General features: G+C 39.9%; 5 protein-coding genes across 7 annotated transcripts in view; 4 read left to right on the top strand and 1 right to left on the bottom strand.

Moving 5' to 3' along the window:
* nupr1b (nuclear protein 1b) overlaps positions 1-26,580 on the bottom strand; it is a 155,369-nt gene that overhangs the window by 17,818 nt on the left and 110,971 nt on the right. The gene's annotated exons all lie outside the window — the stretch shown is intronic.
* On the top strand, positions 47-5,288 carry nfatc2ip (nuclear factor of activated T cells 2 interacting protein). Of its 2 annotated transcripts, none has more exons than XM_061065580.1 (9): positions 47-149; positions 1,874-1,972; positions 2,194-2,254; positions 2,346-2,466; positions 2,573-2,653; positions 3,062-3,308; positions 3,430-3,574; positions 4,622-4,737; positions 4,845-5,288. In XM_061065580.1, the coding sequence occupies exons 1-9, from the start codon at positions 138-140 to the stop codon at positions 5,004-5,006; spliced, it is 1,044 nt and encodes a 347-aa protein (XP_060921563.1). In that variant the 5' UTR covers positions 47-137; the 3' UTR covers positions 5,007-5,288. The 2 variants fall into 2 exon arrangements, with proteins under 2 accessions (XP_060921563.1, XP_060921564.1); XM_061065581.1 differs by lacking the exon at positions 47-149 and adding an exon at positions 173-336.
* The window catches only part of cdipt (CDP-diacylglycerol--inositol 3-phosphatidyltransferase (phosphatidylinositol synthase)), an 80,678-nt gene continuing 56,724 nt past the window's right edge, over positions 2,627-26,580 (top strand). Inside the window, exon 1 of the mRNA XM_061065591.1 lies at positions 2,627-2,636. The gene's annotated coding sequence lies outside the window, so the exon portion shown is untranslated. The remainder of the gene's footprint in view (positions 2,637-26,580) is intronic.
* spns1 (SPNS lysolipid transporter 1, lysophospholipid) lies at positions 6,229-15,762 on the top strand. 2 transcript variants are annotated; one of them, XM_061065728.1, is made up of 14 exons: positions 6,229-6,480; positions 8,610-8,831; positions 9,173-9,238; positions 9,408-9,544; positions 9,687-9,838; positions 9,943-10,009; positions 10,127-10,269; positions 11,395-11,547; positions 11,684-11,873; positions 12,031-12,096; positions 12,238-12,336; positions 13,757-13,925; positions 14,362-14,425; positions 14,799-15,762. In XM_061065728.1, exons 2-13 carry the CDS (start codon positions 8,618-8,620, stop codon positions 14,397-14,399), a joined length of 1,494 nt encoding a protein of 497 aa, XP_060921711.1. In that variant the 5' UTR covers positions 6,229-6,480; positions 8,610-8,617; the 3' UTR covers positions 14,400-14,425; positions 14,799-15,762. The 2 variants fall into 2 exon arrangements, with proteins under 2 accessions (XP_060921711.1, XP_060921710.1); XM_061065727.1 differs by lacking the exon at positions 14,362-14,425.
* Positions 17,660-26,531, top strand: LOC132954204 (uncharacterized). Its single transcript, XM_061026708.1, has 13 exons — positions 17,660-17,848; positions 21,437-21,546; positions 21,751-21,790; positions 21,903-21,931; positions 22,186-22,243; positions 23,047-23,108; positions 23,203-23,235; positions 24,254-24,302; positions 24,392-24,456; positions 24,629-24,667; positions 24,828-24,869; positions 25,114-25,217; positions 25,300-26,531. The coding sequence occupies exons 2-13, from the start codon at positions 21,444-21,446 to the stop codon at positions 25,312-25,314; spliced, it is 639 nt and encodes a 212-aa protein (XP_060882691.1). The 5' UTR covers positions 17,660-17,848; positions 21,437-21,443; the 3' UTR covers positions 25,315-26,531.

The raw sequence follows: 26,580 nt of genomic DNA, 5'->3' as shown, positions 1-26,580 counted from the left end.
ACTGAAATTGAAAAACGGTTGTTTCAATGTAGTGTTTCGCGTTTCTGTTGTACTTGAAAGCAACGCTGTATCCGTTCGTGAACGATTATGTCCCACGGTCCGTGAACGTAGCAGCAGCGCGCGGAAAAGAAATAGTCATGGCTGAACCGGTGAGTGATTGATTGTCAGATCTGCCGCTGTTTATCAATTAAAAACCTCTTTATCCGCTCAGGAGCTCTTAAAAGAAGTGCTGTGGCGTTCAAAACAAAGTTACTCCTCGCAGATTGAGAGCACTTTGGGCGTGAAGCCACTTGAACAGATAAAACTACTCTGTGCTTAACCCAACTAGCATAAGAGGTAAAACGTTAGCTCGGTCGTTTAATCCGTAAAATGTGATTTAATCAGAGATAATTAATAACAAAAAAATAACATTTAGTCAGTGAATCGAGTTGTTGGCGACACTAATTGCCCCTTTGTGTCCTTTTTTGTTTCACTTTCAGTTTCTATCAGTATAATAATCACTTTTTAACTGCACTGCAAACATGATAATATCTATTATGACGAGCTACAAAGCTAGCTCTGAATGAAAGTAAACAAAGAGTAATGCTCGACTGTTAATGATCACAAAGCTGGATACGGTTCAGCTAGCTTTCTTAAAGTTAATGTCAGCCTTTGTTTACACTTTACGTATGCTGCTACTTAGCTAAAAGCAATGCAGCCTTATAATATTAACGTTAAAGTCCAGTTCTTGTTGTTTAAAACCAGTGGTTAGTTCAGGGACTGTAGTGTGTGTGTGTGCTGTCTGCCTGTGTTGCTTTATACGTGGAGGTGTTTTTAATATTATTTGTAGACTATTCACATCGATCCTAGCTTACTGACCACTGACTGAAGGTACTGATGTGGTTTCCTCAGTTGTTGATATGTTTGATGATGAAGAAATTCGCCGTTGAAACCTGACTTGCTTTTAAACAAAATTGTTTATTAACAAGTTGCAGGATCACAGAACACGTCTGCCCAGGAGAGTCATGAAGCCAAATAATGATCTCTCGCGAACATACAGAAACTCTGGTACTTAAGGACACACCTCACAGGAGAACAACATATGGACACCTGCTTTTCAGGACCACCCCTCTCTATGCAACTGTGGGGGTTTAGATAGCTTAGATATATGCATGTCATAAACTCAAAGGACAACACAGGTCACAAATCCAATCTCTTGTCCAGATGTGGTCCTCACATCCTTAAGGAGTTAACCTATGTCCCAGGAATTTCAGACACTTCAGTACCACATGCCATCCCCACATCAGGCACTAAACGTGTGCCTGGTATGTTTAGAAAAATGTGTTATTGTGAAAAATCTTCATCCTGTAATTTTTTTTTTTTGTTGTTGCGGTTTTGTGTTTTGATTTATTTAGAGAGAAAAAAAAAGATTTCAAGACATCCAAAACTATTGCATCGTCTAACTCAGGGATGGGCAACTTTGGTGACAGCAAGGGGCCACATTCATTTAATTCTCACTGCCAGAGGGGCCAAATTGTAGAATACAAAAACGATTACAGTCGATTATGTCTCAAATTTAACTCAACATATACCAGTGATCAAATATTATTATGGACATATTTCTGGTTTTCATGATTTCATGGCAGATTTTGTCATGTTTTCTTCATGTTTCCACTTAATTGATGTGTCAAAATTGACTTGAGGGCCACTTTAAGGGTTGATGGGGGTTGCTGTCTGAGGGACAGTATCAGATTTGTAGGGGAAGATTTTACACAAAACAATTTAAAGTGCCACTTTCCTACCCCCAAATCAAACACACGTCAGACACCATTCATGTTCATATATCAGCACCAGCGGAGTGCAGCTCATCCCTTCCTGTGTCTCTGCTCTCCAGATGTCTGACAGCGACATTCAAGCTTTGAAACCGCGACCCAAACGCAGACGCATCCTCGACCCTTCAGCGATCATCCCTGTACCCGTCTACTCAAGCAAGGTAAACAAACAGGCAGCGGGCAAAGAATAACACAAGTACATGTTCGGGTTTGCACTGCTGATGGATGACAGTTTGTATTGATGGATTTGATGCTTTTGAAACCATATTTTGTCCTTTAACTCTAGTTCAGTCCCATGAAGCGGTTTGTAACTCTTTGGAAGATGCAGTAGGGATTATTGTTTTTAACTGCATAATTTGTAATTGAGTGGTTTTGTGCGCAGGTTAGCAGCAGTCTGCAGCTGAAGCCGATGAAAGCCGTGCTAACTGAGCAGAAAAAAACAGGTACGTTTTTAAGCAAGCATAGATGAAAGCAGCGTTTGATTTCAATCCTAGAAGGTTAATTCTGTCTATCTCCCCCCATACGACGGTGCAGATGAGAGTTTGTGGTCAGAGTTTTCATCTCAAGGGCCGGCGGCAACCATCACCACCTTGAGTGAGTCTGAGGAGGAGGAGGAGGAGGAGGAAACGGAACATATAGAGGAGAAGACGCAGCCGTAAGTGGTCAGAGAGTGGATTTACAACCTGAAGTGACATCAGGTACAGGCACATGTCTCTGTCCTAAATGAATTCGTTCACAACAGCCTCCATCTTTTATTACAGAGAAGCAGTCCGCTGCCATTCTCCTTCTCCTCCAGACAGTCCGGTCAACAAACACTCGAAACAGTTCCTGAAGAAGATCAGGTGAACGAGGACTCTCGATAATAAAACCTAAAGTTAGAAGCAGAGAGACATCCGAGCAGGTCTCTAGCACTTGGATGTTTTTTGGTCATTTACTTGATAAGAAAAAAAACTTTTGAAGAACATTGGAGCAGAGATAATTGCATAAAAATATATTGATAATTATAGCACCACCTCTGGGTTAATTAAGGGTTATTGTATTGTGCCCGAAAAAGTTTTTGATATATGCAACCCCCTGTCAATTTTGGATTTGAGGCACTCTACTTTTAGTTCCAGAAAAATATAATTATAGTATTTTGAATGATAAGAAGAAGCTTCTTAAGCCTCTAATGCGTTTAACAGGCACAGTTTATAAATGGAATAATGCTCAGAGTTTAAGTTGAAGCCTGTTGTGTTTTTTGTGTCCCTCAGCGAGATCGACAGAAAGCTCCAGGCGGTAAACTCCCTCCTCTCTCCTGAACCTCAGGACAGAAGGTCGAGGCGAGGCCCCCAGTCTCCAGGTGATGAGGATGTCATCATAATGAACCTAAATGATGATGATGTCGTCATCTTGAACACAAACTCTGAAGTGCAGGGTTCCCCGTACAGCTCGTCGGTCAGGGAGATCCCCCTGAAGGTCCGCTGCCGAACAGAAATCCACAAGATCCCGGTGCTGTCGGTATGTACACAGAGCCTTCACACACACACACACACACACAAAAACGTGTAAAATCATATACAGACATGCAGCAGAGGCTGTGATCACTCATTAAGACCATTTGATCTGGTCTGTCTTTCAGTCGACTCCATTAAGTGAAGTGGTGAGGCAGCTGTCGGTCATCTTGAAGGTTCCTCCTCCTCGCCTCCTGCTGATGAGAAGAGACGTGGAGCTTCCGACAGACTCCACGGTCAGCGAGCTCGGCCTTGGCATCGCAGATATTATAGGTGATAATAACGCTATTTATTCAAAGCTGTTTTATTTTTGTGAATGTAGACTCTGAATGATTTCAATTCTACATGTCGTTCATCAATTCTCTGGGATAACTGATGCACTTTTTAATGTGACCGCTAGATGGCATCAAATCATCATTATCAACAAAACCTCCTACCTGCAGCACACAGGCGGTGAAGGGCCTTGGTCCAATACAAGGCCAGCAGTTAATAACAATAACACAAGATATACCGTTAGCAGGTTTACTTGATGACGTAATTTGACGCTTTTCTCTTGATGACGTAATTTTGATTCGCCCAAAAGCGATCCACAAATGCAGAATCCACACACAAAGTCAAGCATATTTATTTTCAAATCTCAAAAATATATTTACAAATACACGTTTATTTATACAAATGAGTTTATTTATTTTTATGTCACGTTTTTATATTTGTATATTTGTATTTGTATATTTATAAATGTATGCATATTTATACATATCATTTTGATATGTATAAATCTTTTTGAGACAATTCGATCTCCATACAGAGTCATCCTAGTAGAGCTCAAAGATCATACAAACACATGATGCTTAACCTAAACCAGCATTTCTTGAAATGTCAGACAGTTCATAACAGAATTATTTTAACACGTAGGCAAAATAATTTTTTTCCCATTACAGACCCCGAGTGGGAAAAGCAGTAAAGATAATAGATGGATAGATTACTTGATTTTAAAAATTGCTTAATCAAGAGGTCTTCATATACAGTATATTAATGGACTTGTCCCTGCAGCTCCTATGTTGACCTGTTGATAGCAGTAGATGAAAAAGATGTACAACTCAACCTGAGGGGAACATTAAGGTTCTGAACCACATTCTCATCTGTCCCAGTAGTTTTGGAGAATTATCCGACAGGACCCTATTGATGGCCACAAGCACAGCAAATCATGTTGAGTTATTGAAAGATGAAATAAGCACTGGGTTTGATGAATTGACAAGACCTCGGGAAAGAAAAAGACAATAAAAAAAAAACAACCTCTCCTCTCTTGTGTTTGTGCAGAATGTGATGTCATGGCGGCAGAGGAACAAAGTGAAGCAGGCAGCAGCAGCAGCAGCATCACAGTGAGGCTGCAGAGCAAAGACAGAGACGCCTCACAGGAGTTCACCCTGCACAGAGTTAGTCAGTCTTTGTTGTCTTTTTTTGCTCTACATCGTCCGCTTTGTGTGAGCAGTAGTAAACAAATAACATTGATTTGATGATCTGTGTGCGTGTGTGTTTTCAGGATGCACCGTTGGGCTCCGTCTTCTCTCTGTACATGTCCAACATGTCAGCCATTGACCAGAGAAAAGTTCGCTTCCACTTTGACGGCTCCAAAGTGACAAACATCCAGACGCCGGCTCAGCTCGACATGGAGGACGGGGACATCATTGAAGTTTGGATTTAACTCAGTATTGTATATAAAATGTGAACTGGTTTGATATTTCATTAGTTGTAAATAAAACTTTATTTGTCAAACAAATGCAACAGTTTAGGTACAAATGATATTATATTTTTAAGCACAATTAAAAATGGAAAAAAAAGTGTGATGTAGTTCTTTCTGTGAAAGTTAGAGCTGGGAGCATGGATTGTGCTCATTGCTCTACCGCCTGCCTAAGTTTTTTATTCACTCTCTCCCCACATCTCAATTCGATGCTTACCAATAAATTCAAGTTTTAAAAAAAAAAAAGATACATTTTGTAGTGGCTGTATGTATACTTCCCGAAGACTAACTCAGTCTAAACGTCCCTAACCACAAACTCTGTTTATAACAATCACCATTTTACATGCAAACAACCTTTGCAGATCACATCAGGTCACAGTCAGTTAATCAAAGGTTTGCTGTTTCGCTGTCAAGAGTATTTGCAGTCACTCAGTAACACGCCCAGAGAGATCTCCTAGACCTGACATCCATTGATTTTATTCATGTTTTACTTTAGTCAATGGGTCCTCACCCCTCAGATCTGTCACTCTTTCTCAAATCTCTGCTTGGTCTAAAGCAATGTGTCCTTACTCTAACAGTCTTCCTGCAGTCTGTTGTGACTACTGGGAGTCCTTGTGATCTGATTTAAAATCTCACACACTGAGCAGAATTTACCTTTGTAGATAATGGACAGAATGAGTCAGGCATACTGAAAAGGTCCCCAAACAGTCATGGCAGTTTTGCAATTAGGATGGAGAACAACTACATATTTTGCTAAGAACAATCATTTCATACTAAATTTAGATATTTGACTAATTTGTAGTCAGTTTATTAGCCAGTCAACTGGCTTAATGTTTGAAATTGATTGATGTAATTTTAAGAACATGTTTCTTAAAATGTGTAAATCTGTCACAGTATTAGATTTTACAATCTTTTTTTTTTTTTTTTAACGAAAATGTAGAAGTATAATGTGAAAAAAACTATAAAAAATATTGTTAGAGTATTTAATTTCCCAATAAAATGTGAAATAAGGAGCTGAAACGTTTGTGCAACACTTGAGTAAATCTAGATTAACATCTGTAGCCTGCATGTCTAGGGGAATGTAAGATACACTCATATTTTCATCATGTTGATCAAACACTGATTTGATAACGCAATCGATGCAGTCATGTGACTTGCAGATGTAAAAGTCATGTGAGCTGCGAAGCGGAAGTTTAGTCAGATCCAATATGGCGCCCGTGCACAAGTGTCATCTCTAAACTGCTCTCGAGTAAACATTAGGGTGTTTTGAATGCAAGCCAGGGTTGACGCTGTTCTCTGTGGACATTTTTTTTTGTAAACCGTCAACATGGGTTTTAAATAGCATTCACTGCAGTCTGTGACGGAGGTGTTAATTTGGAGCGGCGGCGCACAAAGGCAGGAAGAAGAAAGAAGCGTCCGCTGTGACTCATCCTGCAAGGTAAACAACAGCCCAACAACAGGCCAATGGAGACAGTAACAGGCTTAACACGGCCAAGCTATACAATTAATATGCACATAGACTAAAAACCAACACCAGTTTGTTTTTGTTTTCCTCATAAGGGCAAGTAAATCCAAAAACAAAGACTTGTTGAATCCGCTCTTCAGCTGATCTGACGCCGAACTCCCTTTAAAAAAATGTCGAATTTAACCAGAATTTTATTTGTCTTTGTTTAACTAAAAACATTGTGTGAAGTGCAATTTCAAGTGAGATGATTTTTTTTTACTACATTACTTTTTGATAAAGTCTTTAAAATAACGTGTTTGTTTTTTTTTTGTATAAAATAAAATATAGAAAAAGTAGAAAATATTGTCTTATTATGGTATTGTTATTGCCTTTGTGCTTAAATAGAAATTATTTTTAAGCCGTATTTGTCAGAGCATCCCTTCAATGTGTACTGTGACAAAATTGACTATTAAAAGCCACCCTGACCTTTTCTGTAGAGCGAGATAAGTAAAATGAACTGAATTCTGAATGAAGGGAGGCTGTTTTGAATTGCTCACAAAGAGGCATCACTGTGAATTTCAGTCCTTTTCACAACCAGTTTAAAAATTCCTCACAGGGGCTTTAATAGACTTGTCATTTTTTTTAGTATTATCTTGTGACATTGCCTTCCATCAAATACGCTTTCGTCCCATTTTAATGCGGGATGACAGATTCCCCTCGTAAGCAGGTGATTACACAGTTCCTTTCTGGACTTCTAGTGTCGTTTATGAGAGGGTCAAGGTAGGCTTCATTGTAAAATGTAGCTGTAAAAAGGTGTCCGAAACCCTCTGGGATTCTGAGTTTTTAAGTATTATTCCCCCCCCCCCCCCCCCCCCCCCCTCCCTTTTTAGTTTATTTAAAAGATCTGTCAAATGTATCAGTCTATAAAACATCCCATGTCATCCTCTACCGTCCAAAATCGAAGTTAACATTTGCTGTGAATAAGATTCATGAAATTAGAAGGACTCTGCTCAGGTGTAGTTCAGAGTCTCTAACCACACACACACACACACACACACACACACACACACACACACACACACACACACACACACACACACACACACACACAGTTCATTGCACTTTGTTACTTTACAATTCACATGATTGACAGTTTCACAGAGTCATGTCTACCACGTCTTCTTCTTTCTCTTCCTGTTCTTCACTTCAAGGTCTTCTCATTTATTCTCTCATCAGCACGCTTTTCTCCTGCAGGCAGAAAATCCAATATCTACATCCTTCATTACAAACAGACATTATATACAAATGTTAAAATTGCTCTCCCCGACATTTACATGCTATAAAAAAAAACAACTAGTCTTAGCTTGAGTAACATGTCTTGAGTTCTGACACTGCTTGTTATAGACTGTGTTCTTTAAAGTGCTGTGGATCCGTGTAGAATATGTTGATTAGTCGTCATCAATTCACCTCACATCCACTTTTTCACACCCTAATCACCATCAAGTGATTCTATTGCTTGAGTAGCTTTTAAAGAAAGAAAAAGAGGCCATCTTCTGATTTCAGTGTCTTGAATGTGAATAACTTCTGGTTTCTTTTCTACTCTCTTGACACTGACAGTAAACGTCTTTTACCTCAAGGAAGGAAGGAAGGACGTGGTTGTTGATCATGTAGATACAAATCAGCTGATTGATGAAATGAGATACACGTTACAGCTATAGTTTGGTGTGAAGAAGAAAAAAAAGCAAGATAACCTCTAAATTTATTTTATGTTGTGGGACAATTAACCTGATTTTGTCAGAGTGAACCCACTGTTGATAGCTGCAGGAGATGAAACAGGATTTTCCTGTTGAGCTGCTGCTACTATTGACACCAATGCATTACCCTGTTTTTCTTAGTGCCCCTGCCAATCAGCTCCAAAGGTGATCTTTTATTGTTATTTGTTATAGTGATATTTTAGATTTACATGAAACTTAGCATCATTCATGAATCTTTTTCTTTTTTTTTATCTTAAGAAGTTTCACAGGTCAGTTTCTTGTACACCCATGTGAAAAGACTCAATGGTTGTGATTGAGTAACTTGAGTTGTTGATTGAGTAACCCTCTGGTCTTGATCCCTCTGCCCAGCATCAGCCATGTCTCTGGGCGAGCACACGTCGGAATCCGCGCCGTTCTTCTCCGACGACAGCGAGGCGGAGGGTCAGGACGAGAGAGGCACCGGCGATGGTGTGGCTCAGCAGACGCAAGAGGAGTCGGCCAGCGGGGTGTCCAGAGTGCGCGCGCTGCTGACTGTTTTCACCCTCTGCTACATCAACCTGCTCAACTACATGGACAGGTTCACTGTGGCAGGTATGGTACACCTGCTGCACCGTCACAGCCAACCGGAAGCTTTCAGCTAGTAGTATGTAGACTACTTCTGCAGGTCATTTTAGCGCCTGATAGATTTGTCGTCTTATAGACTTCAGCTGACCAGCTACGCACTAACTGAACAAAGGGAAATTAAGTGACTTAACTCTTAACTCTAACTTTATTCTCTATAATCTCATACTTCTCTTAGTTTTAGAAACGGATTGTAGGAATTATATCACGTTTAACTTGCTTTTCTGGAGTCTTGATTTACTGCTGAGCGACTGCTGCCCATTCTTATCTTATTACCTGAGAGGTAAAACGTCTTCTCTTGACTCCACCAGGTGTTCTCCCCGACATTGAACAATATTTTGGGATCGATGATAGCAAGTCTGGCTTACTCCAAACAGGTAAGAAAATATCCTACAAGGTTATTTAACATTCTTCACCTTTTAATCTTCATATTACCGACCAACTAGACTGAAATGAGATTTTCTGTGTTAACTAAGTGGCATTTCTTGGAAAAACTTGAACTTTGGATTATCAGCTCATTGAGTTCGTTTTGCCTTTTCCTCCCAGTTTTCATCTGCAGTTACATGTTCCTGGCTCCTGTCTTTGGCTACCTTGGCGACAGGTACAACAGGAAGATTATCATGAGCTTTGGCATCACTTTCTGGTCTCTGGTGACGCTTGCCAGCTCCTACACCCCCAAAGAAGTGAGTCACACCTCTCTTTTCCCAAAACTCTTCTGACACTTCTTGTTGCCGTGTTAAAATAATTAAACTTCTTTTTTTTTTTTCTTTTTTTTTTTTTTTAAATGTTCTTTTGTAAATCCTCCCACCTCCCCCCTTCCTGCAGCATTTCTGGGCCTTGCTGTTGACGCGAGGCCTGGTTGGTGTCGGAGAGGCCAGTTACTCCACCATCGCTCCTACTATCATAGCTGACCTCTATGTGAAGGGAAAGAGGACAAATATGCTCTCCATTTTTTATTTTGCAATCCCTTTCGGCAGGTAGGTTTAATCATTACAGTTATCTTTGCATCTGTAACTTTTATTGAGCTGTGTGTTGATTACCGTTTTAACACCTTATCATCTTTTTTTTATTTTTATTCCAGCGGTCTTGGATACATCGTGGGCTCACAAGTCGGAAATCTAGCACAGGACTGGCACTGGGCTCTACGGGTACGCCTGACTGCTTTTAGTTATTTATTTATTTGCCGTCTCTTTCCAGAAACACACAGATGCAGTTGGAACATCTGGAACTGATCGCCCTTGTCGTTTGTGTCGTTCTCTCTTCAGGTGACCCCGGGGTTGGGACTGATCGCGGTGGTGCTTCTGCTGCTTGTGGTCAAGGAGCCCAAAAGAGGAGCCATCGAAGTTCGACCGGAGCACCAGCTGCACCAGACCAGCTGGCTGAAGGACCTGCAAGCTCTGAGCAAAAAGTCAGTTCAACCGTCACCTCACCGTTCTCATAGCACTGTGTTGAATAAACTTCACCTTCATGCTGGTGGATGTAGTCTATGATGCTGCTGAACTGTCTAAACACCCACAGCCTGTTTCCCTGAAGTGATATTTCTTTCCGCTTGATCTTCTTTTTTTTTTACAACTTTAACTTATCAAATTGAAACAAGTGTTGAGCAGCAGCTGTGTGTAACACACGGTGCTCCTGTTGTTTTGCAAGCCTGCAGAGCTGTGCAAATATCTTAGATGAAGAAGATGTCGGGCGCTAAAAGCTGAGCAGGGTTTCTCTTTCCGTCACCACAACGTATCAGTCATCGTGGAACATTCTCATAACTGAATCCTTTATTTCACAGACAAAATGTCATCAAAAGCCCCTCAGTAGAAGATGAAACAGAGACTCAGCATCTTGCACTTCTGAACGTCGTAATGCTCACTTACTAATGATCACGATCTCATGTTACAAATAGTAGAATCTCTGTGTGGGGTCTGTTTTCATGCAGAATCTTCATAGTTGAAGTCACAAGATAACAAAATCTAATTATGCAATTACTGAAACTATCTCACAGTAGAGGGTTAGCGTCAGACTCTTATATTCTGTTGGTAAAAATACTGTTTTTGTCAAGCGAGTTTGGTTGCTGTGTCGAGGAGTCATTTATCGGCTGGTGCTTGTTTACTCTTTAAAAATCAGGTCTATTCCTGTATGAATCATTGCTAAAATGTCAGACACACAGAATAACAATCACAGCCCGTCAGGGACAAAAACAAGAACATACTTGATCAGAGTATTTGACCAAGAATTCTAGCCGTTACGTCTTGTAACAGAGCTGCAAGCTGCGCAAATTCAATATTGCCATGGTTAAAAATAACTGAATCCCCTTCTTTAGACCGTTGTTGTACAAGGATTAGCAATGTGTCTAAAGTCTCTTTGGCAAAGAGTAGGGCTTCATTAGATCCTGCTGCAGACTTACTACATTCAAGGTTATACAAAGATTAAATTCATTGAAACCTTAAGTGCTTAATAAGCATCCTGCTTTCCAAAGACGACTTCAAGAAATCATCCACCACAGTGAGCGCGCAGCTGATCATTGTCTCCGCTTCCTCTGCAGCTACAGCTTCGTATTGTCCACCTTTGGCTTCACAGCGGTGGCGTTTGTCACCGGCTCTCTGGCTCTTTGGGCGCCAACGTTCCTCTTCAGAGCAGCTGTGTTCAACGGGGAAAGGGCGCCCTGTGTGGAGGGAAACTGCGCCTCCTCTGACAGGTGAGAACAAGTGGGGAACCTGCTCAGTCGGGTAACGGCTGCTCATTAAATCCAGCTTTCGGGAACACCTTTTCATCTTCATATATATATAAGAAAAAAAAAGAGCAGCACTCTGACGCTGTTTCTCTCCCGACAGTCTGATTTTCGGGGCCATCACCTGCGTCTCAGGCGTGCTGGGTGTGGCCAGCGGTGTGCAGGTGAGTCGGCAGCTAAGGAAAAGGACGGCCAGAGCTGACCCGCTGGTCTGTGCCGCTGGTCTGCTCCTCTCAGCACCTTTCCTCTACATGGCCATTGTCTTCGCTCAGGACAGCACCATCGCCACATATGTGAGTGCTTTTAGAAATAAGTAGAATAACTAATGAAAAGAAAGAATCCGGTTGCCAACAATCATTACAAACTGTCATAAACAAAAAATAAACCGAAATCTTCAAGTAAAGTTCCAAAACAGCCGTATCCAACATAATAAAGATGTTCCTCCCTCAGGTCTTCATTTTCCTCGGAGAGACGTTCCTGTCCATGAACTGGGCCATCGTGGCCGACATCCTGCTGGTGAGAAACACATCTCCAGCTTTTCCATATTATCACAAATCTTTTCTTTTTCGTTCTTTTTATGGCAACAAATCAAGTCGAGTTGTGTTTACGTGATTTTCCATTTAAATGCAATTAAATCACAACGTGTCTGTTTGTCAGTACGTGGTCGTTCCCACTCGTCGCTCCACGGCCGAGGCTCTGCAGATCGTCATCTCACATCTGCTGGGAGACGCAGGAAGTCCGTACCTGATTGGAGTGGTAGGTCGTTGGAAACACACACACACACATAAGCTAGCCAAATAGCACAGAACAGAGATGGCTTTTTATAGCTTTACTTTGGAAAACAGCCTTGTTCCAGCAAATAATAATTATTATTATCTGTTAAAAATAGGACCAAACTCACACGCATCACAACCACAGCTGTCAGAATAATTGGTCTCCCCACACCAAACCTAACAGAACTCAACAGCAGGGCCATGACACACATTGCAACCTCAATAAAACAGGACACCAGAAACATTCACCTCGCCCCACTTCCCTCAGGACAGAGGTTCAGAGCGCTGACAGGCCAGGGTGGGAACTTTTAATAGTTGTTTAAGGGCGCACTCACACTGGGTAATCCGTACCGCTCCCCAGCACGTTTTGACCCTCAAAGTCTGGTCTGAGTGGTGTGCATGTACACTTCCTTGGCCCTGGCACAGATGGAAGAGGTGGGCTTCGGCATGTACAATTGCTCATTCACAAGCACATGCGCGGGTACACAATGTGATCATTAAGTATAATCGATCCCAGCCTTCCAATCGTGCACGGTATGGAGCAACATGGCCTCGTGTGAGTGCCCCTTCTCTACACTGTGTTTTGTTTATTTACTGTTCTTTGGTGGGTATTGTCTCTTGGACAGAAACGGTGCTGTGAAAAGGAATCTCCCCATGGGGACAATAAAGTCCAGAGTCTAAAAAAGAAAGTCTACTTGAAAGCTGAGATAACTTCAATAAATGGATAAGGTTAAAGATCTAACAGAGTTACCTTCAGTTTGCATATTTTTAACTGTCCTGTATAGAAAAAAAAAAAACAGTTGTTAGAGGAAGCTTTTTCTGTCCAAAGAGAAGTTTGATTTGTCGGTGGGTTAACCTAGTTTCTAATCAGACTTTAAATACGCATGTGTCTGACAAGATACTTCAACCCTAAAAGTATCAGAGGAGCAAATGTTTCCTATTGTTTCAAATGAATCCAACCTAAGTATCCAGACATTTGGACTGAGCCAGGCTAGCTGTCTCCAACTATCTACTTTCTTCATGCTGAGCTTAGCTGACTGGCTCTTGCTGTAGCTTCATACACTCTGTATAGACTAGGGTTGTGTCACTCTCAGCATCTTACACTGATCAACAAGTCTAAATATAACACCGGTAGCGTCACAGAATGCAGCTGTGGGTGAAGTATTTGGAGTCCTCACTGAAGTAAAAGTATTACTACGAGACTTTAAAACACTTTGGTACACGTGAATGTCTTTCGTTGAAGATTGAAGCAGTAAGAAGCTGATGAAGGTAGTGCATTAAAAAGTGAATATTCCCCTCTGAAGTGTTGGGGAGGACACAAATTAAGTCATCTGAAAAATATTGTATTGGTCTACAGTGTGCTGCAGCAGGTAGTTTATGAACCTGGTCTCTGTGTGTCTCAGGTCTCGGACTCCCTGAGGAAGACGGACTCGTTCCTGTGGCAGTTCAGATCCCTGCAGCTCTCGTTGCTGCTCTGCGCCTTCGTAGCCGTGGTGGGCGGGGCTTTCTTCCTCGCCACAGCACTCTACATCGAACAAGACCGCAACCGTGCCGAGAACTACGTCCCTATAGGTGAGGCGGACTATGGGTATAAAGTGTACAGTGTCCGGTCCGTGAAGGTCTCATGTAGACAATCCTTTGATATAAACCTTAACATTTATAGATACATTAAATTAACAGATTGTTTTTTTCCCACATCAGTTTTTTCTTTAAAGTTTAAAGGGGACATATTATGAAAAATCCACTTTTACAGTGTTTCTGAACATATATTTGGGTAACCTGAGTGTCTTACAACAGAGAGAAATGCTCTGTTTCAAATTTTCTCTCCTTGTGATGTCACAGTGAGATTCTGGTTAAAAAGAATATTTAAAAAATGTAGCAGCAGCTTGGCTAGCAGCCCCTCAAAGCTCTCCCAAAGGGCGCCAGAGAAACACAGTTTTTAAACCTTATCACTGCTTTTTTTATATCCTTGTTTTGGTTTTAATTACGGGTTCCTTTCATTTTGAAGAGGAGGATACCTGTGCAGACAATTCGTCTCCCAGCTGAAACCCCATGAATGCGGAAATCCTGAGGTAAAGCTAGCCGCTAGCTGCGGCTCGGCTGGCAGGCCCCTCTGACGCCCCTGCATACACCGATTATTCTGCTTAATTCAGTGTTCAATCAGTTTCAATCATCTTTTACTCGGATAAAAAGAATGCAGCATTCAAGTTGGGCTAAGGACAAAAGTTCCAACTGAGAAATCGCCTGCTTTCTTCCATCTTTATCCCCATCTTTGAACTGCAACTTTTTATGATGCAATGAGAATAAATGTTGTTCAAATTATAAAAAATGATCAGAATCTTTTTTTCCTGTCATATTACCCAGCTTGAATTTGTTATAAAACACATATTCTGTTTTTAAAAAGAATAGGATAACGTTTCTCCTCACGTTTGTGTCTTCTCACAGATGACGAGCCGATCGTTGTACCAAAAAGCGGCCGGTCCACTCGGGTCCCGGTCTCCAGCGTTCTGATCTGATGAAGGTTCCGGTCCAGCATCCTCCTGTGGTTATCTTTTAATTTAATATTTTCAGGACTGTGATCACTCATGAGATATCTGCCATGCAGAGAGATTTTATCGAGGCTTTTATTTTTTAAAAATTTTGGACTTTACTTTTTATACTTTATACTCTACCAAGCCCCGGATCATGCCGCCAGTCTTTGGAGACATTTTTGTCTCCAGATCTAAGTTTTCTTTGCTACGACTTTGAAATATTTTAAGAAGAGCGGAGGAAAAAAAAAACGAGCACAAGAGACTCTCTGAGGAGAAGCACCAAACACTGCTCCGTGGGACCTGACCGTTTCCATTCTGATCAATATTTTGTTTTAACTTTTAGCAGGAAAAACAGGATCTGGGATCCAGTCCCAGCATGGTCCACATCCTCTGTTAAACCAAAACATTACTGTACTCCCAAAACCTCCAGCAATTTAAAAACAGGACACTTTTATTCATCAGTATTCATAACCATGCATTTGTATCCGCTACTTTGAATAATAACACTAACCTTCTTACAGTTAAGAAAGACGCAGAACAACAACCACAAAATGAAACAGTTATCAGAGCTTTTTATTCATCTGTTTATTTTACGTTTTCTAGAACTACCGCTGGTTTTAATCCTGGTGTTAGTTTTAGATGTTTTCAGCGTTGAAGAGATGTTGGGATGTTTTTACTTTCTCACAGGTCGGTTTCTGTTTTTTTTCTTTGTGTCAGATTGCAGCTTCACCAAGTCATCTTGTTTTTATTTCTGCAGGTAGAGCACAAACTGCAGGAAATATCAGAATATTTTAAATCAATGTTATTAATCAAAGTTGTTAACTTCAAATTATTTTAGCTAATATTTTTTGAGAGCTATTAAAGGTGAATTAACTTGTCATCGTGTCGTTGTGTTTGGAATTCAAAATGGTTCGTGAATGGCTAAATGATGTTCCTCCTCTTATTTAAACATCGGGTTGAAAAGTGCAGAGATAAAGAGATTTATTATCTATATTCAAATATGTATTTTCTTTTATTGAAACCAAAAGCAGATGATTCCTCTACATGAAAGAAATGTTTGTTTTCACTGCATAAAATATGAAGTAGCAGATGTAAAAATGAAGAGCACTCTCATGTGAAGCTATAGCCAATAGCAGCTTAGCTTAGCATAATTAGCGAAAACAGGGAAACAGCGAGCCTGGCTCTTAGTGATTCTGATAAGCTAGATTTGAGTTTTAGCCAACATTACGTACCTGTACGATACGTCTGTGATTAAAACATGTTAAATACATTTGTTAAGAAAAACACTCATTGCTTACATTTTGGTTGCTATAGGATTGGCTCGATTACTGCAGATTGAACATTTTAAACAGTGTCTTGAGTTTGATACGGATAGCAGCTCTACTATTCTGGCAATGCAAAGAGATGTATATCTGTTGTGTTACATCAGTTTAATGCTGGAAAGCTTGTATACTTAGCTGCTGATTCAGAGAATAGATGATTTTTTGAGCAGAAGAAGTCATCTGATTTGTTTTCAATGTCACAGATAGAGAAAATGTCAGCAGTTTGCACCATCTTTAAGAAAGGGTCAGTGGCATGACGTTTGTAAGACATGTCCAGTAACATTTCGAGAGGAGCGACTACTAAAAACTATTTAAATGTATCAAATCTCATAGCTCATATGAAAACAGACAAAAATAATCTAGTATTTTTGTCTTGGATCTTAAGACCTGATCCCTTTCTCGTGATTAAGCATTATCTTTATCTTAAGCTTAGCTTGGACTCAAAACTTAATTATTTGATTTAGATTTCTGCTCTAAACCTTTGGAGAGATCAGAACATCTTTCCAACACTGCTAAGATCAACATTATAATATGCTCTAAATCACATTTAACCAGTTTGGGACATTTCACACTGTTTGAAATTGGGAAAATGCTCAAATGGTTAAAAAAAAAAAAAAAAAAATTGCAGCGTTTTTACAAGCTACAAGAACCTTTTTCATGTTCTCAATTAAATTAAACGCAGCTCAGTTGTTAAAGAAGAGCCCAAATCTGGTATCTTGACTCTTTTTCCCTCCCTTTTTTTTTTTTTTTTTTTTAGTAGGAGCTCCCCTCTTCTTTCTCATCAACAGGAGGTTGTTTTTTTTAATCTGTTCTCTCAACTCTCATCTCTCTGTCCTCTCCTCTGCTATCTTATCAAAAAGAAAAAAACAAGGCCGAGGATGACATGAGGAGAGGAGAGGAGAGGAGGACTCGACTTCCTTCCCTCGGTGTGGTTTCCTGTTTGTAGGTGGGAGGATGTTGAGACGGTTGCAGCAGCGTTCGCACACATGCTGCAGCTCTGAGGTGTCACTGTTACATATCTTATTGGTTGGAGGTGTTTGTGTTAAACTTAAACTCCCAGCATCTTTTTTCGTCTTGGCTGCGGGCCTCTTTTCCACCAGCAGTTTTAGTCTGAAAGAGGGCAGTATGATCAACCCCCACATCACCTACTGATAGAGGGGTGACCTTTTGATGCCGGCTGGTTGGCTGTTGAGTGAACCTCTGCAGAAGTTGGTTTCACAATTTCTTAAGACTTCTCTGTATTTTCTGAACTTTTAAAGGTTCCATCTCTTTTGACCCGAGTTGAGGGTTGAACATCGTCTTTCTCACAACACGTCAGGAAAAAACACTGGAGGGTTTGTGGCAGGAGGTGAATCGAAAACCTCGACTCAAGAGGTGATTGGGTTTAGATGTGACGGAGGAGGAGAGTATGTGACGGAGGGAGGGTGGGGCGGAGGAAATGGCAAAGTAGGTTGCTAAAGGTGCAGATCAGACACCAGATCATCAGGGAGGAAAGACGACGGAAAGAGAAACGAAGTGAGGGAAGAAGTCTTCAGAGATGGTTGGTTAGCAGAGTCGCCTCATGTGGATCAGACACTCAAGGAGTACACAACTCATTCTACATCCATCCATCCCTCCAGTCGCAGTTTGTTCTCAGGTGTAGGTGAGTCTTCTGTTTTTTTCAACTCCCTCAGCTCTGACTAGTGTTGGGTGGACGAACCTCAGTTTATTTCCCAGAATGCATGTGGAGCACAGGTTCGGTATTGAAATGGGCCACTTTTTTCCTCACACTGAAGTCTAAAAACTAGAGTTGAGTTCAATATACAGCTGTTTAAGATACCCAAAACCAGACCTTTTGAAGGATGGTTGCACACATGTAGAAGCAGGCCATCAGACATTATCAAGCCGGCACGCTTACTCCAAACCTAAATAATATTTTAATCATCAGAGTGGTAAAATACCAATTAGGCCTCGGCCTTCAAATACTTCTGTCAAAAAGCGACATTGGCACAAAGTACGCTAACCTGCCGTATGTTTGAAACATTTGGATTGGCAAAAGGTGGTAGGAAAGACAAAAAGCATTCAAGAGAAGATTGAAATGATAAATACATTTCTTGATCACTCTTCTGTTTAAAGCAACCAGGCGTCAAGTACAAAATCTCCAGCATGGAAGAAAAAAATGATGAGGTTAGAAAACCATTTTTAAAATTAGTTGTTATTATTGAAAAGCTTCATATAACATACCCTGTGTGTATAGTACGAATTCTATTTTATGGCTGGACAAAGAACACCAAAGACGAGCTAACCCCCCCTCGAAATAAGCTAAGCTAATGTTAGCCTCCGCTTGGTTTGCGCCTCTAACTTCCTGTGTCTATCAAAGAGCCGGGGAGAAACCCTGATGTTTAGATGAAACAGTTATATTTTATGTTTTTATTTCTTTAAATGAAGACTGGAAAACACAAATTGGTGGTATTTTTGCAAATTTGAGTAATAATCTACTCTCTGCTGGCTGCCATGCCATTTACTGGTAGAGATATAGATTTTCAAAAACGACAAGCAGATTTTTTTGAGTGGGAGTATATAGAAGATGGTATCGGTATCAGACAACTTTGACTGTTTCTACAAAATGTAGCGTGCAAAACTGTGGTTGTAGGTGTATTCGCTGCTTCATTGCGTCAAGACGGCTATCGGTGTTAAAGACAGTCAGTTAGCGCATTTAGCATCGACAGCCTTTTAAGCATTTGGGTCACCTGGTGGCCCTCAGGGTAAAGACCATAAACCACAATTTCCCGGTTTCACATCTAGCCGGTGGCCTTTGTCAAAAATGTTCACTATAGCTCATACTTTCCCTTCATTTGACGTCATCTGTCCTCTGCTGTTGAAGTCATAACATGAAAATGAAATGGTATATTGGCGAAAATATGGAAATTATTCACAAACTACCATCTCCTGATACGGTTAAATGTGAAACGCTGTTGATCGGGAACCTTCCTTTCTTGCTAAAAAGGTGTCACCGTTAGTTTACTGTGCAACAGCTTTTTAAAGAATATGTAAAATAAGTGAATATAGCCCAGTGGAATTCATCTATAAGTATGTGGATGACTGTTAAAAAGCCTTTAGTGAGGCATTTATTCATTTTTTGGCTAGCAAAAAAGTCAGACTAAATGCCAAAATGTGCTTAGCCTACTGAAAATATGAGCAGCTAACTCCTTAGTTTGTCTATACGACTAATTGCTAAACAAGACATTTTAAGGTTGACTTGTCCTTAGCAGGTATCCCTAATAGACCAAATGAAAAGTTAACTGATTCTCTCATAGACATCACTACAAAATACGTTTTTTTTAATCAATCAGTGGAGTCGCCCCCTGCTGGACATCAGAAAGACTGCAGGGTTAAGGCATTTCTGCGTTGCCATTAGTTAGATAAGGTGGGGCAGAGAGAAATAAAAAAAAAACCCTTAAGGTGTTGGACAAGAGCCACGATGGGTTAAAGAAGCAGAAGGTCGGTGTTCAAATATTTTAAGTTATCTTCTCAACCTCAAATTACTCTAAAAACCATTTTCAAACTTACATAACATCCTCATTTTAAACAAAACGCTCCTTTTCCCCCAAAACCCATTAACATTTCACAACACTAATCACACCTGGAAAGAAAACAAAACCCAAATCTTCAAGATAATTGATTCAATAGAGTTATTTTATTAATGTTTGTAACCTACAAGAGACGATTCATAGGTCAGAAGAGACGATTCATCGCATGCTGAGCTTCTCCATATCTCACTGATTATCTTGTACAAAAGTGTTTTTTTGGGTTTTTGTTTTTTTTTGCCGGGGCGGGGGAGTTCTTGACAGGACTCTCAACTCAGATCTGTGACTTCCTGCAGGCTTGTCATCATGTTTAGGGTTTCCAGAAAGGAAGCTGTTGAGTGTTTCAAAACTGAAGGTTTCAAAGGTTAAGAAGTCCTCCAGACTCGAGTTGCAGCTCGAGCACCAGACATTTGTGTCACATGTGCAGCCACTCATAGTTCTTCTGTGACTGAAGATAACTCAAGTATTTCCATATCAAGATACTTTGATGCATCTGTCAGATAATTATGGTAAAACCTCCGGATTGTTGTCAAATGAGATATAAGATTTTACAATTCAAAGTAGGCTGAGGATATTTAGATTCTGATTCATTATTACGCCTTCAGCAGTGTAGCCTTCATCCATTTAAATAATACACAATCATTACCTGCCTGGGACAGTTCTCAGCACAATCAGCACTTTTACTGGTTGTCATACTTCTGTACTTACACTTAAGTATGATTTTTAAAGCTGGACTTGTTTTACATTTAGTAACCTATAAACCTTTTAATCGGTTATTTCTTGTCACACTTCCCCTTCAAACCTCTTTAGACACAGATTTCAAATGTCTGACTTCCTTTTTTATTGAAATCTTAATAAAGTTTTGGTTTAGGAAGAAACTAACACAAAACTCACCAAGAGGTTAAGCACTCTGCAATGTTGGGTCAGGATCTGATCTCTCAGAGATTAGAATGTGTAAATGAGCTGAAATGTTAAAGGTGTAGTTGAGGGGGACCTGTGTGTTTGTGGCAGCTTTGTCTCCATTTTAACGCCATGTGAGTGGGTGCTTGTTTCTTCTGGGTACAGTGTTTAGTGTTGTGAGTAAATTGGCGATTATTTATGAGTTCAGGTTGGAGGAGGAATGAAGACGCGCTGTGCCACCTAGTCTTTGCACGTGTAACATGGTTTTCCTTCCTGTGTGATGTACCTCTGTGATCAGTAGGAAGACAATTATTCTGAGGCTTCAGCAAAGTATCAAACCAGAAGTTATTTTAAAAAAGTACAGCCGGCGCTTTCAAGTTGCAACATGTCTTATTGTTGAAGTAAAACTGTCGTTAGTGCACAAATTCTCTATCTGTCACTCCATCTAACGGCTGTTTAGAAAATTATAAAAGAAAAGTGTAATGTAATTTAAAAAAAACATCCATCAGTTGTACATATAACAGAAAATATCAACCTCACTGTGATGCCGCAGAAAAATTCTGACGATCACAGTCGGTGAGTTTCATCCTCTGGGAATCATGAACATCTCCGCAAAAATGTCATCACGATCTGTCCAACAGTCGTTAAATAATTTCAATCCAAATGTAAACCTCGTGGTGACTCAAGAGGAAAAAGTCAGAGCCATACCAGAGTCACTTGGGTTCATCTAATGGTCTAATGCTGTCCTCCTCTGTCCTCTTCAGATGAAACATGAACAGCTCCTGGCTTTTCCTGGTTATGGTGGTTGCCATTTTTGTCTCGATGGTGCTCCTGGCTGTCGTCTGTCTGGACTGCAGAACAAATGGCCCACCGGGTGGGTTGATATCTCTCTGTACACTTCTTACACTGCCCTAACATGTGGTTAACAGATGACCTAACACGTTAGTCCTCTCTGCGGTCAGCAGCCTCAACCAATGTTTTTGCACTTGTGTGTCTTTGATTTTTGGTTTCAGCTGCTAGAAGACAATCACTTTACACTCACGTTATCTCAGTTAAACTTTTTCTTCATTCCCACCAGTCTCCATCAGCCAAGGAAATGCGTCAGATGAATACATGCCGTAAGATTTTTTTTCTCCTGTAACATTGTTAAGATTGTTTTTATTGCGTAATACTTCAAGTCAAATCTTGCTGTTCTCTATTTTTCTAACCTCTCTTTCCTTTATTGATTAGATCCACTAATTTCAGAGTGATCCATCCATGTGAGTGTAAAACCCTGAAATGTTTTTTTCTTGTGATGGTCAAAGTAATGGCTGCTGTCTTTGCCTTGAATCCTGCAACAACAACAAACATGTAACTGTTGGTCTTGTAGTGTATATTTGTGGAATATAAGGACAATCACAAGATATTGAGCTTACAAACAAACATGTTAACTTGCTGAATCATAAACATTTAATTATAATGCAACAATAAACATTTCGATGTAGTAACTGTACGTATTGCTGTCGTACCACAGACCAGCCGAGCATTGATACGAACTCCATCCACCCTTCATCCAACCTGCTGTCACCTTTGTGAGTCCCTTTTTTTTTTAGAACCACCTGGTTCACACCCTGTACACATGTAGAGACTAAGGATTGACACAGATGTGAACGCTGACGCTGTGCAACTTTCAGATCACTGAAACGCGTTTTAAAACAAGCTGCAAAGAAATCCATTGTTGAAGGAAGTGTTTAGATCTTTTACTTGAGTTGAAGTAACTACGCTAAAAAAATCAAATAACTTTGTGCCAAGTTAAAGAACTGCTTTCATTCACAATACATAATAATATTGTTGTTACACAAAGGTATTATCAGAGAAATATCAAAAAATAGCTTTGCTCATAATACTGAACGGTCCATTTCAGAGTGTTAATTTATCAAACCCTGAAGTTCCAGAAAGATTAGATTTATTTTTGTCATTTATCGCACAAGTTTTTTTTTTTTTATGTGGTTCAATTTCAAGTTTGTCCCTCCTACACGACACGATAACTTCCTGTAAATAATTGGATTTGTTTGAACAACTCAACTCAGAAAAATAACTTGGCATGAACAGATTCAAGTAGCAACGCTTTTCAATAAATAGAAGGTTTGAAACACCCACTAGAAATGTAGTGTCAAAAGTGGTATAAGTTGGGAATATTTAAGAACAAGTACTTCCAATTTACATTTTTAGGTAAAGTTCCCTCGATTTCATAGTTTGTTTGTTTTTTAGACGTGAGAATATGACAGACTTAGCACATGTCAGGGTTTTTATTCCATTAGAAAAGTGTCTGCTAAGTGAATTGTAGAAAATATATTAAAGGATGTCGTTTTTTTTTTTTTCTTGTCAAACTCAGCTCACCTTCAACTGATCCTGGAACTCAGAGGAGACATCGATCCTTCACCCCAACAGAAACTCGTGAGACTCTCATTTTTTCACTCTTGCTTTCTCCACAGCTTTGTGCTGTATATCTAAACGTTGGACTCACCTGTTACTTCTTTCTAACCTACAGAAAGTAATCCAAGCTATGAGAATCCAGTTGATGGTAAGAATAAGTTTGCTTCCACTGTTGCATTTTACAAATCCATGTTGACGAAGCAAAAAGAAGTCATGTTTGTTGTAACTTTAAAATCATAAAGACGTTGAGTTACTAAAGAGCTTCTGGTTCACCATTGGGTTATTTCAGTGTAGTAAGAAATGCTCCCTATGGCATTTCTGCTGCATGGAAGACTTTAGCTTTGTTTTGACATTTGTAAGTCTTGATATCATTTATTGGCTTTGACTTAGGACTAAATGCTCTCAGCTTGGAACTTGGTGGCCGAAACAATTTATTTGTCAACTAACAACAGGTTGCTTTGTCGTGGGACTTAGACCTTTGGACTCGTTAGTTTTGGACATGTTGTGCACGACATGGGACTTGCTGGCAGGTTGGACTTATGGCCTGGATTTACAAATGGCTTTTTTTTTTTTAACTTCAGACCAGGTGGTTTTGAGATCTGTTGGCTTCAAACTTTGGAACTTTGAGACTTATTGGTTTTGACTTGGGACTTGTAAGACTTGATTTGGGACTTATTAGCCTTTACTTGTGACTTGTTGGTTTGATTTGGAAATTGTTTGTCTTGAGACTAGGTGATTTGACTTGTTAGTCCTGACTTTGGACTTAGAGGCCTTGACTTTGAGACTTGTAAGGACTTAATTTGGGACATGCTGGCCTTGTATTAGGACTTGTACGTTTTGACTTGGGACTTATAAGTCTTGATAAGGGGCTTGTTGGCCTTGACTTACAATGGAATTCCCTCTATCTAGGAGTTGTTCGGTTTGATGCATGACTTGGACTTAGCCTTAGTCCAGACATGGGAACTGTTGGACTTCTGTGTAACTTTGACAAAAAGTGACTTGTTCCCACCTTGGTTTATATGTCAGGATTTTAACAGCGTGGAAGCAGCAAGAGAACACCAGAGTTTTTCATTTAGCCTACTTCATCTCTCACTTTTAAGATGTAATTGTGATGTCAGAGTAATGATTGTGTAGTAAATGATGAGCTGACGTGATGTTTTCTGCAGGACCCGATTACATAAACACTGAGAGTGATCAAGAAGACCCTGGATACATGTAAGTTTATCCTTCAGGCACTGCTTTTCTCCTAGGTCGCAGCAGTAATTCTCGTCTGATCATTTCTTCTTCTCTGTTTTTTTTTGCAGAATTGTGTTGCCTGAAGGTGAAAATCCTCTGACCAATCAGAGCCGAGCTTCGACACCCAGTTCAGGTACAATCTGGATACCAGAAGTTTAAAGTACTTCTACAGTGTGTGCATATTTAAGCTATCTCTAATTTATGACCTCCAGCCTTCCAGATAAGTTGTTAGACTTTAAAACATCATTGACTTCTTATATTGACATTGTTTTCAGAAAACTGATCAGCTGTTTGTTTCACAACAGATGTTCTACATGATTATGAGAATGTCCCAGAGAAGAAAGGTAAGGTTTTCTCTTGATTTTTAATTAGTTTTAATATCAAATTAGCTTTCAACTTGATTTCAATACAAGTTCTTTTAGTGTAGAGTGTTTAAATACTTTTTTTTTCAAAGGCCAAAAAACAAAAAAAAAACTTTTCATAAACATTGTCTTATCTCCTCAGAGGACAGAGATTACCTGAATGTTGAGCTGCTGCTCCTTCAACGTGAGTTGGATTTTTAGTGTTTTTTTTAAAGTTACTTCATGTTACCCTAAGGTCTTCCTCAATGCTGCTTCCCAAAGCAAGCTGTCCTGAAATTTTCTAGAAATGTTCACGTGTGTGAAAAGAGCTCTAGATGATGATTTGATTCCTTGTGATGTTTCTTCTTGATGTTTTGTCTCATGCCACTTGAAAACACCGAGATCACGTAACAGGTTCAACTGATGTCTCATTGAATGCTTTCTTACAGGATCAACACCAGACTTGTCCGCTCAGAGCAGCAGCAGTAGTGACAATGATGACGATGACGATGATGATGATGATGATGAGGGGAACTACGTCAATCAGCCACCGGTTAGTGGAGCACAAAGCTCAAGGATGTTTGAAACTTTTACTATAAAGAAGCAGTCAGCTTAGTTTTCTTTCTCCTTTTCAGATGCTTCCCTGCTAGCCCAGTGCATGATGGGGCACAGACTGACCGTCCACATCTTTCACCCTCTTCATTTTCCTGAAGATGACGATGACTTTCACTTGAGAACAGATCACCTTTTCGTTCTCAGTTCCTGACGACAGCTGAGGGTACTCGTCTTACACAGACAGGATTTGTCTGTTTGAGGATCCGTGGGGGTCTCAATTTTCATCAGACGTCTGACAGCAGGAGCACTGCTGTAGATCCAGACACTTCTAATTGTGTCTGCATGGAGGCAGAATTATGTAAACACACGGTTTAATCAGGATTTTAAAGCCATGTGTGCAAGTGGTTGTACTTTCATAATCTCCCAAACCAACCCTCTATAGAAGCCCTATTCACACATGCCCTAAACTATTGGAATATTGTTGCACGTTCGAATGCAGATAGCATCATTTTTCATCTCAATTGTTTGGAACTTTTTCCTCCATCGTAAAATTTGCTCAAGAAAGTGGGGCAAGCTGATGAACGCAGCCGGATATCAACTGGCCGTGATGATGCACACATGGTCCCCAACCGATGTGGTCTTCTGAAGCTTATTGAAGCCGCTTCATTTTCTTCCTGCTCACCAGCATGTTTCATTCCCATTCTGTCTTTGACACTGTGAATACGTCCAATTAAACATAGCATTCGCGCAACTCAGGAGAGATTTCTAAGGGTAGGCCGTCCTTTAACTTTATTGAAATCTTCCTGAGTGCATGTGTGAAAAGGGCTAGAGTGAGACCTGGCCTAATTCTTTAGTTTTTACCCTCAAATTTAGCAAAAAGGTATGGTTTAAAAATATTAGTGTCAACTTAGACAGAGAGTTAGCCTGTTACTGAACACTAAATTTAAATCCATAATCATCCTAACAACAGTTGAGTCCAGTCCACAAACCGCCAACATTGTAGTTCCTTCTGATGTCGTTTACAGTCAATCTCTCACCAGGAATCAGTCCAACAAATTTTACTTTTGCAGAATTGTTTCATTATTATTTTTTATCTAATATGTAGAATTCTTTATTTTTTTTAATCCTGTTATCCTCTGTATCTTTTTTTGTACCATGTTTAATACTTTGATTTTACTGACAACTCCTGAGAATGTCTACAACTTACATTTTTTACAGTGTATTTATGAGTCGATGATGTCATATTCGCATGTCTCTTTTTTATTTTTAAAGTTACTTCAATTCAATTAAATCTTAACAAAGCTGAAGACAATTCTAGATTTGATTTCTAGATTGTAAATATTAATGAACCAAGCCTGAGT

This window comes from Labrus mixtus, chromosome 20 (assembly GCF_963584025.1).
Source record: "Labrus mixtus chromosome 20, fLabMix1.1, whole genome shotgun sequence".
Classification (NCBI taxonomy): Eukaryota; Metazoa; Chordata; class Actinopteri; order Labriformes; family Labridae; genus Labrus; species Labrus mixtus.
This window is presented reverse-complemented; position numbering and strand designations above follow the sequence as displayed.

Coding starts and splice junctions, on each gene's coding strand:
- LOC132954204 (XM_061026708.1), top strand. CDS start 21,444: ATGAACAGCTCCTGGCTTTTCCTGGTTATGGTGGTTGCCATTTTTGTC. Junction 21,547..21,750: donor CAGAACAAATGGCCCACCGG/GTGGGTTGATAT, acceptor CATTCCCACCAG/TCTCCATCAGCCAAGGAAAT. Junction 21,932..22,185: donor TTTCAGAGTGATCCATCCAT/GTGAGTGTAAAA, acceptor GTCGTACCACAG/ACCAGCCGAGCATTGATACG.
- nfatc2ip (XM_061065580.1), top strand. Junction 2,467..2,572: donor ATAGAGGAGAAGACGCAGCC/GTAAGTGGTCAG, acceptor CTTTTATTACAG/AGAAGCAGTCCGCTGCCATT. Junction 4,738..4,844: donor AGGAGTTCACCCTGCACAGA/GTTAGTCAGTCT, acceptor GTGTGTTTTCAG/GATGCACCGTTGGGCTCCGT.
- spns1 (XM_061065727.1), top strand. CDS start 8,618: ATGTCTCTGGGCGAGCACACGTCGGAATCCGCGCCGTTCTTCTCCGAC. Junction 9,839..9,942: donor TTTGCAATCCCTTTCGGCAG/GTAGGTTTAATC, acceptor TTTTTATTCCAG/CGGTCTTGGATACATCGTGG. Junction 13,926..14,798: donor CGAGAACTACGTCCCTATAG/GTGAGGCGGACT, acceptor GTCTTCTCACAG/ATGACGAGCCGATCGTTGTA.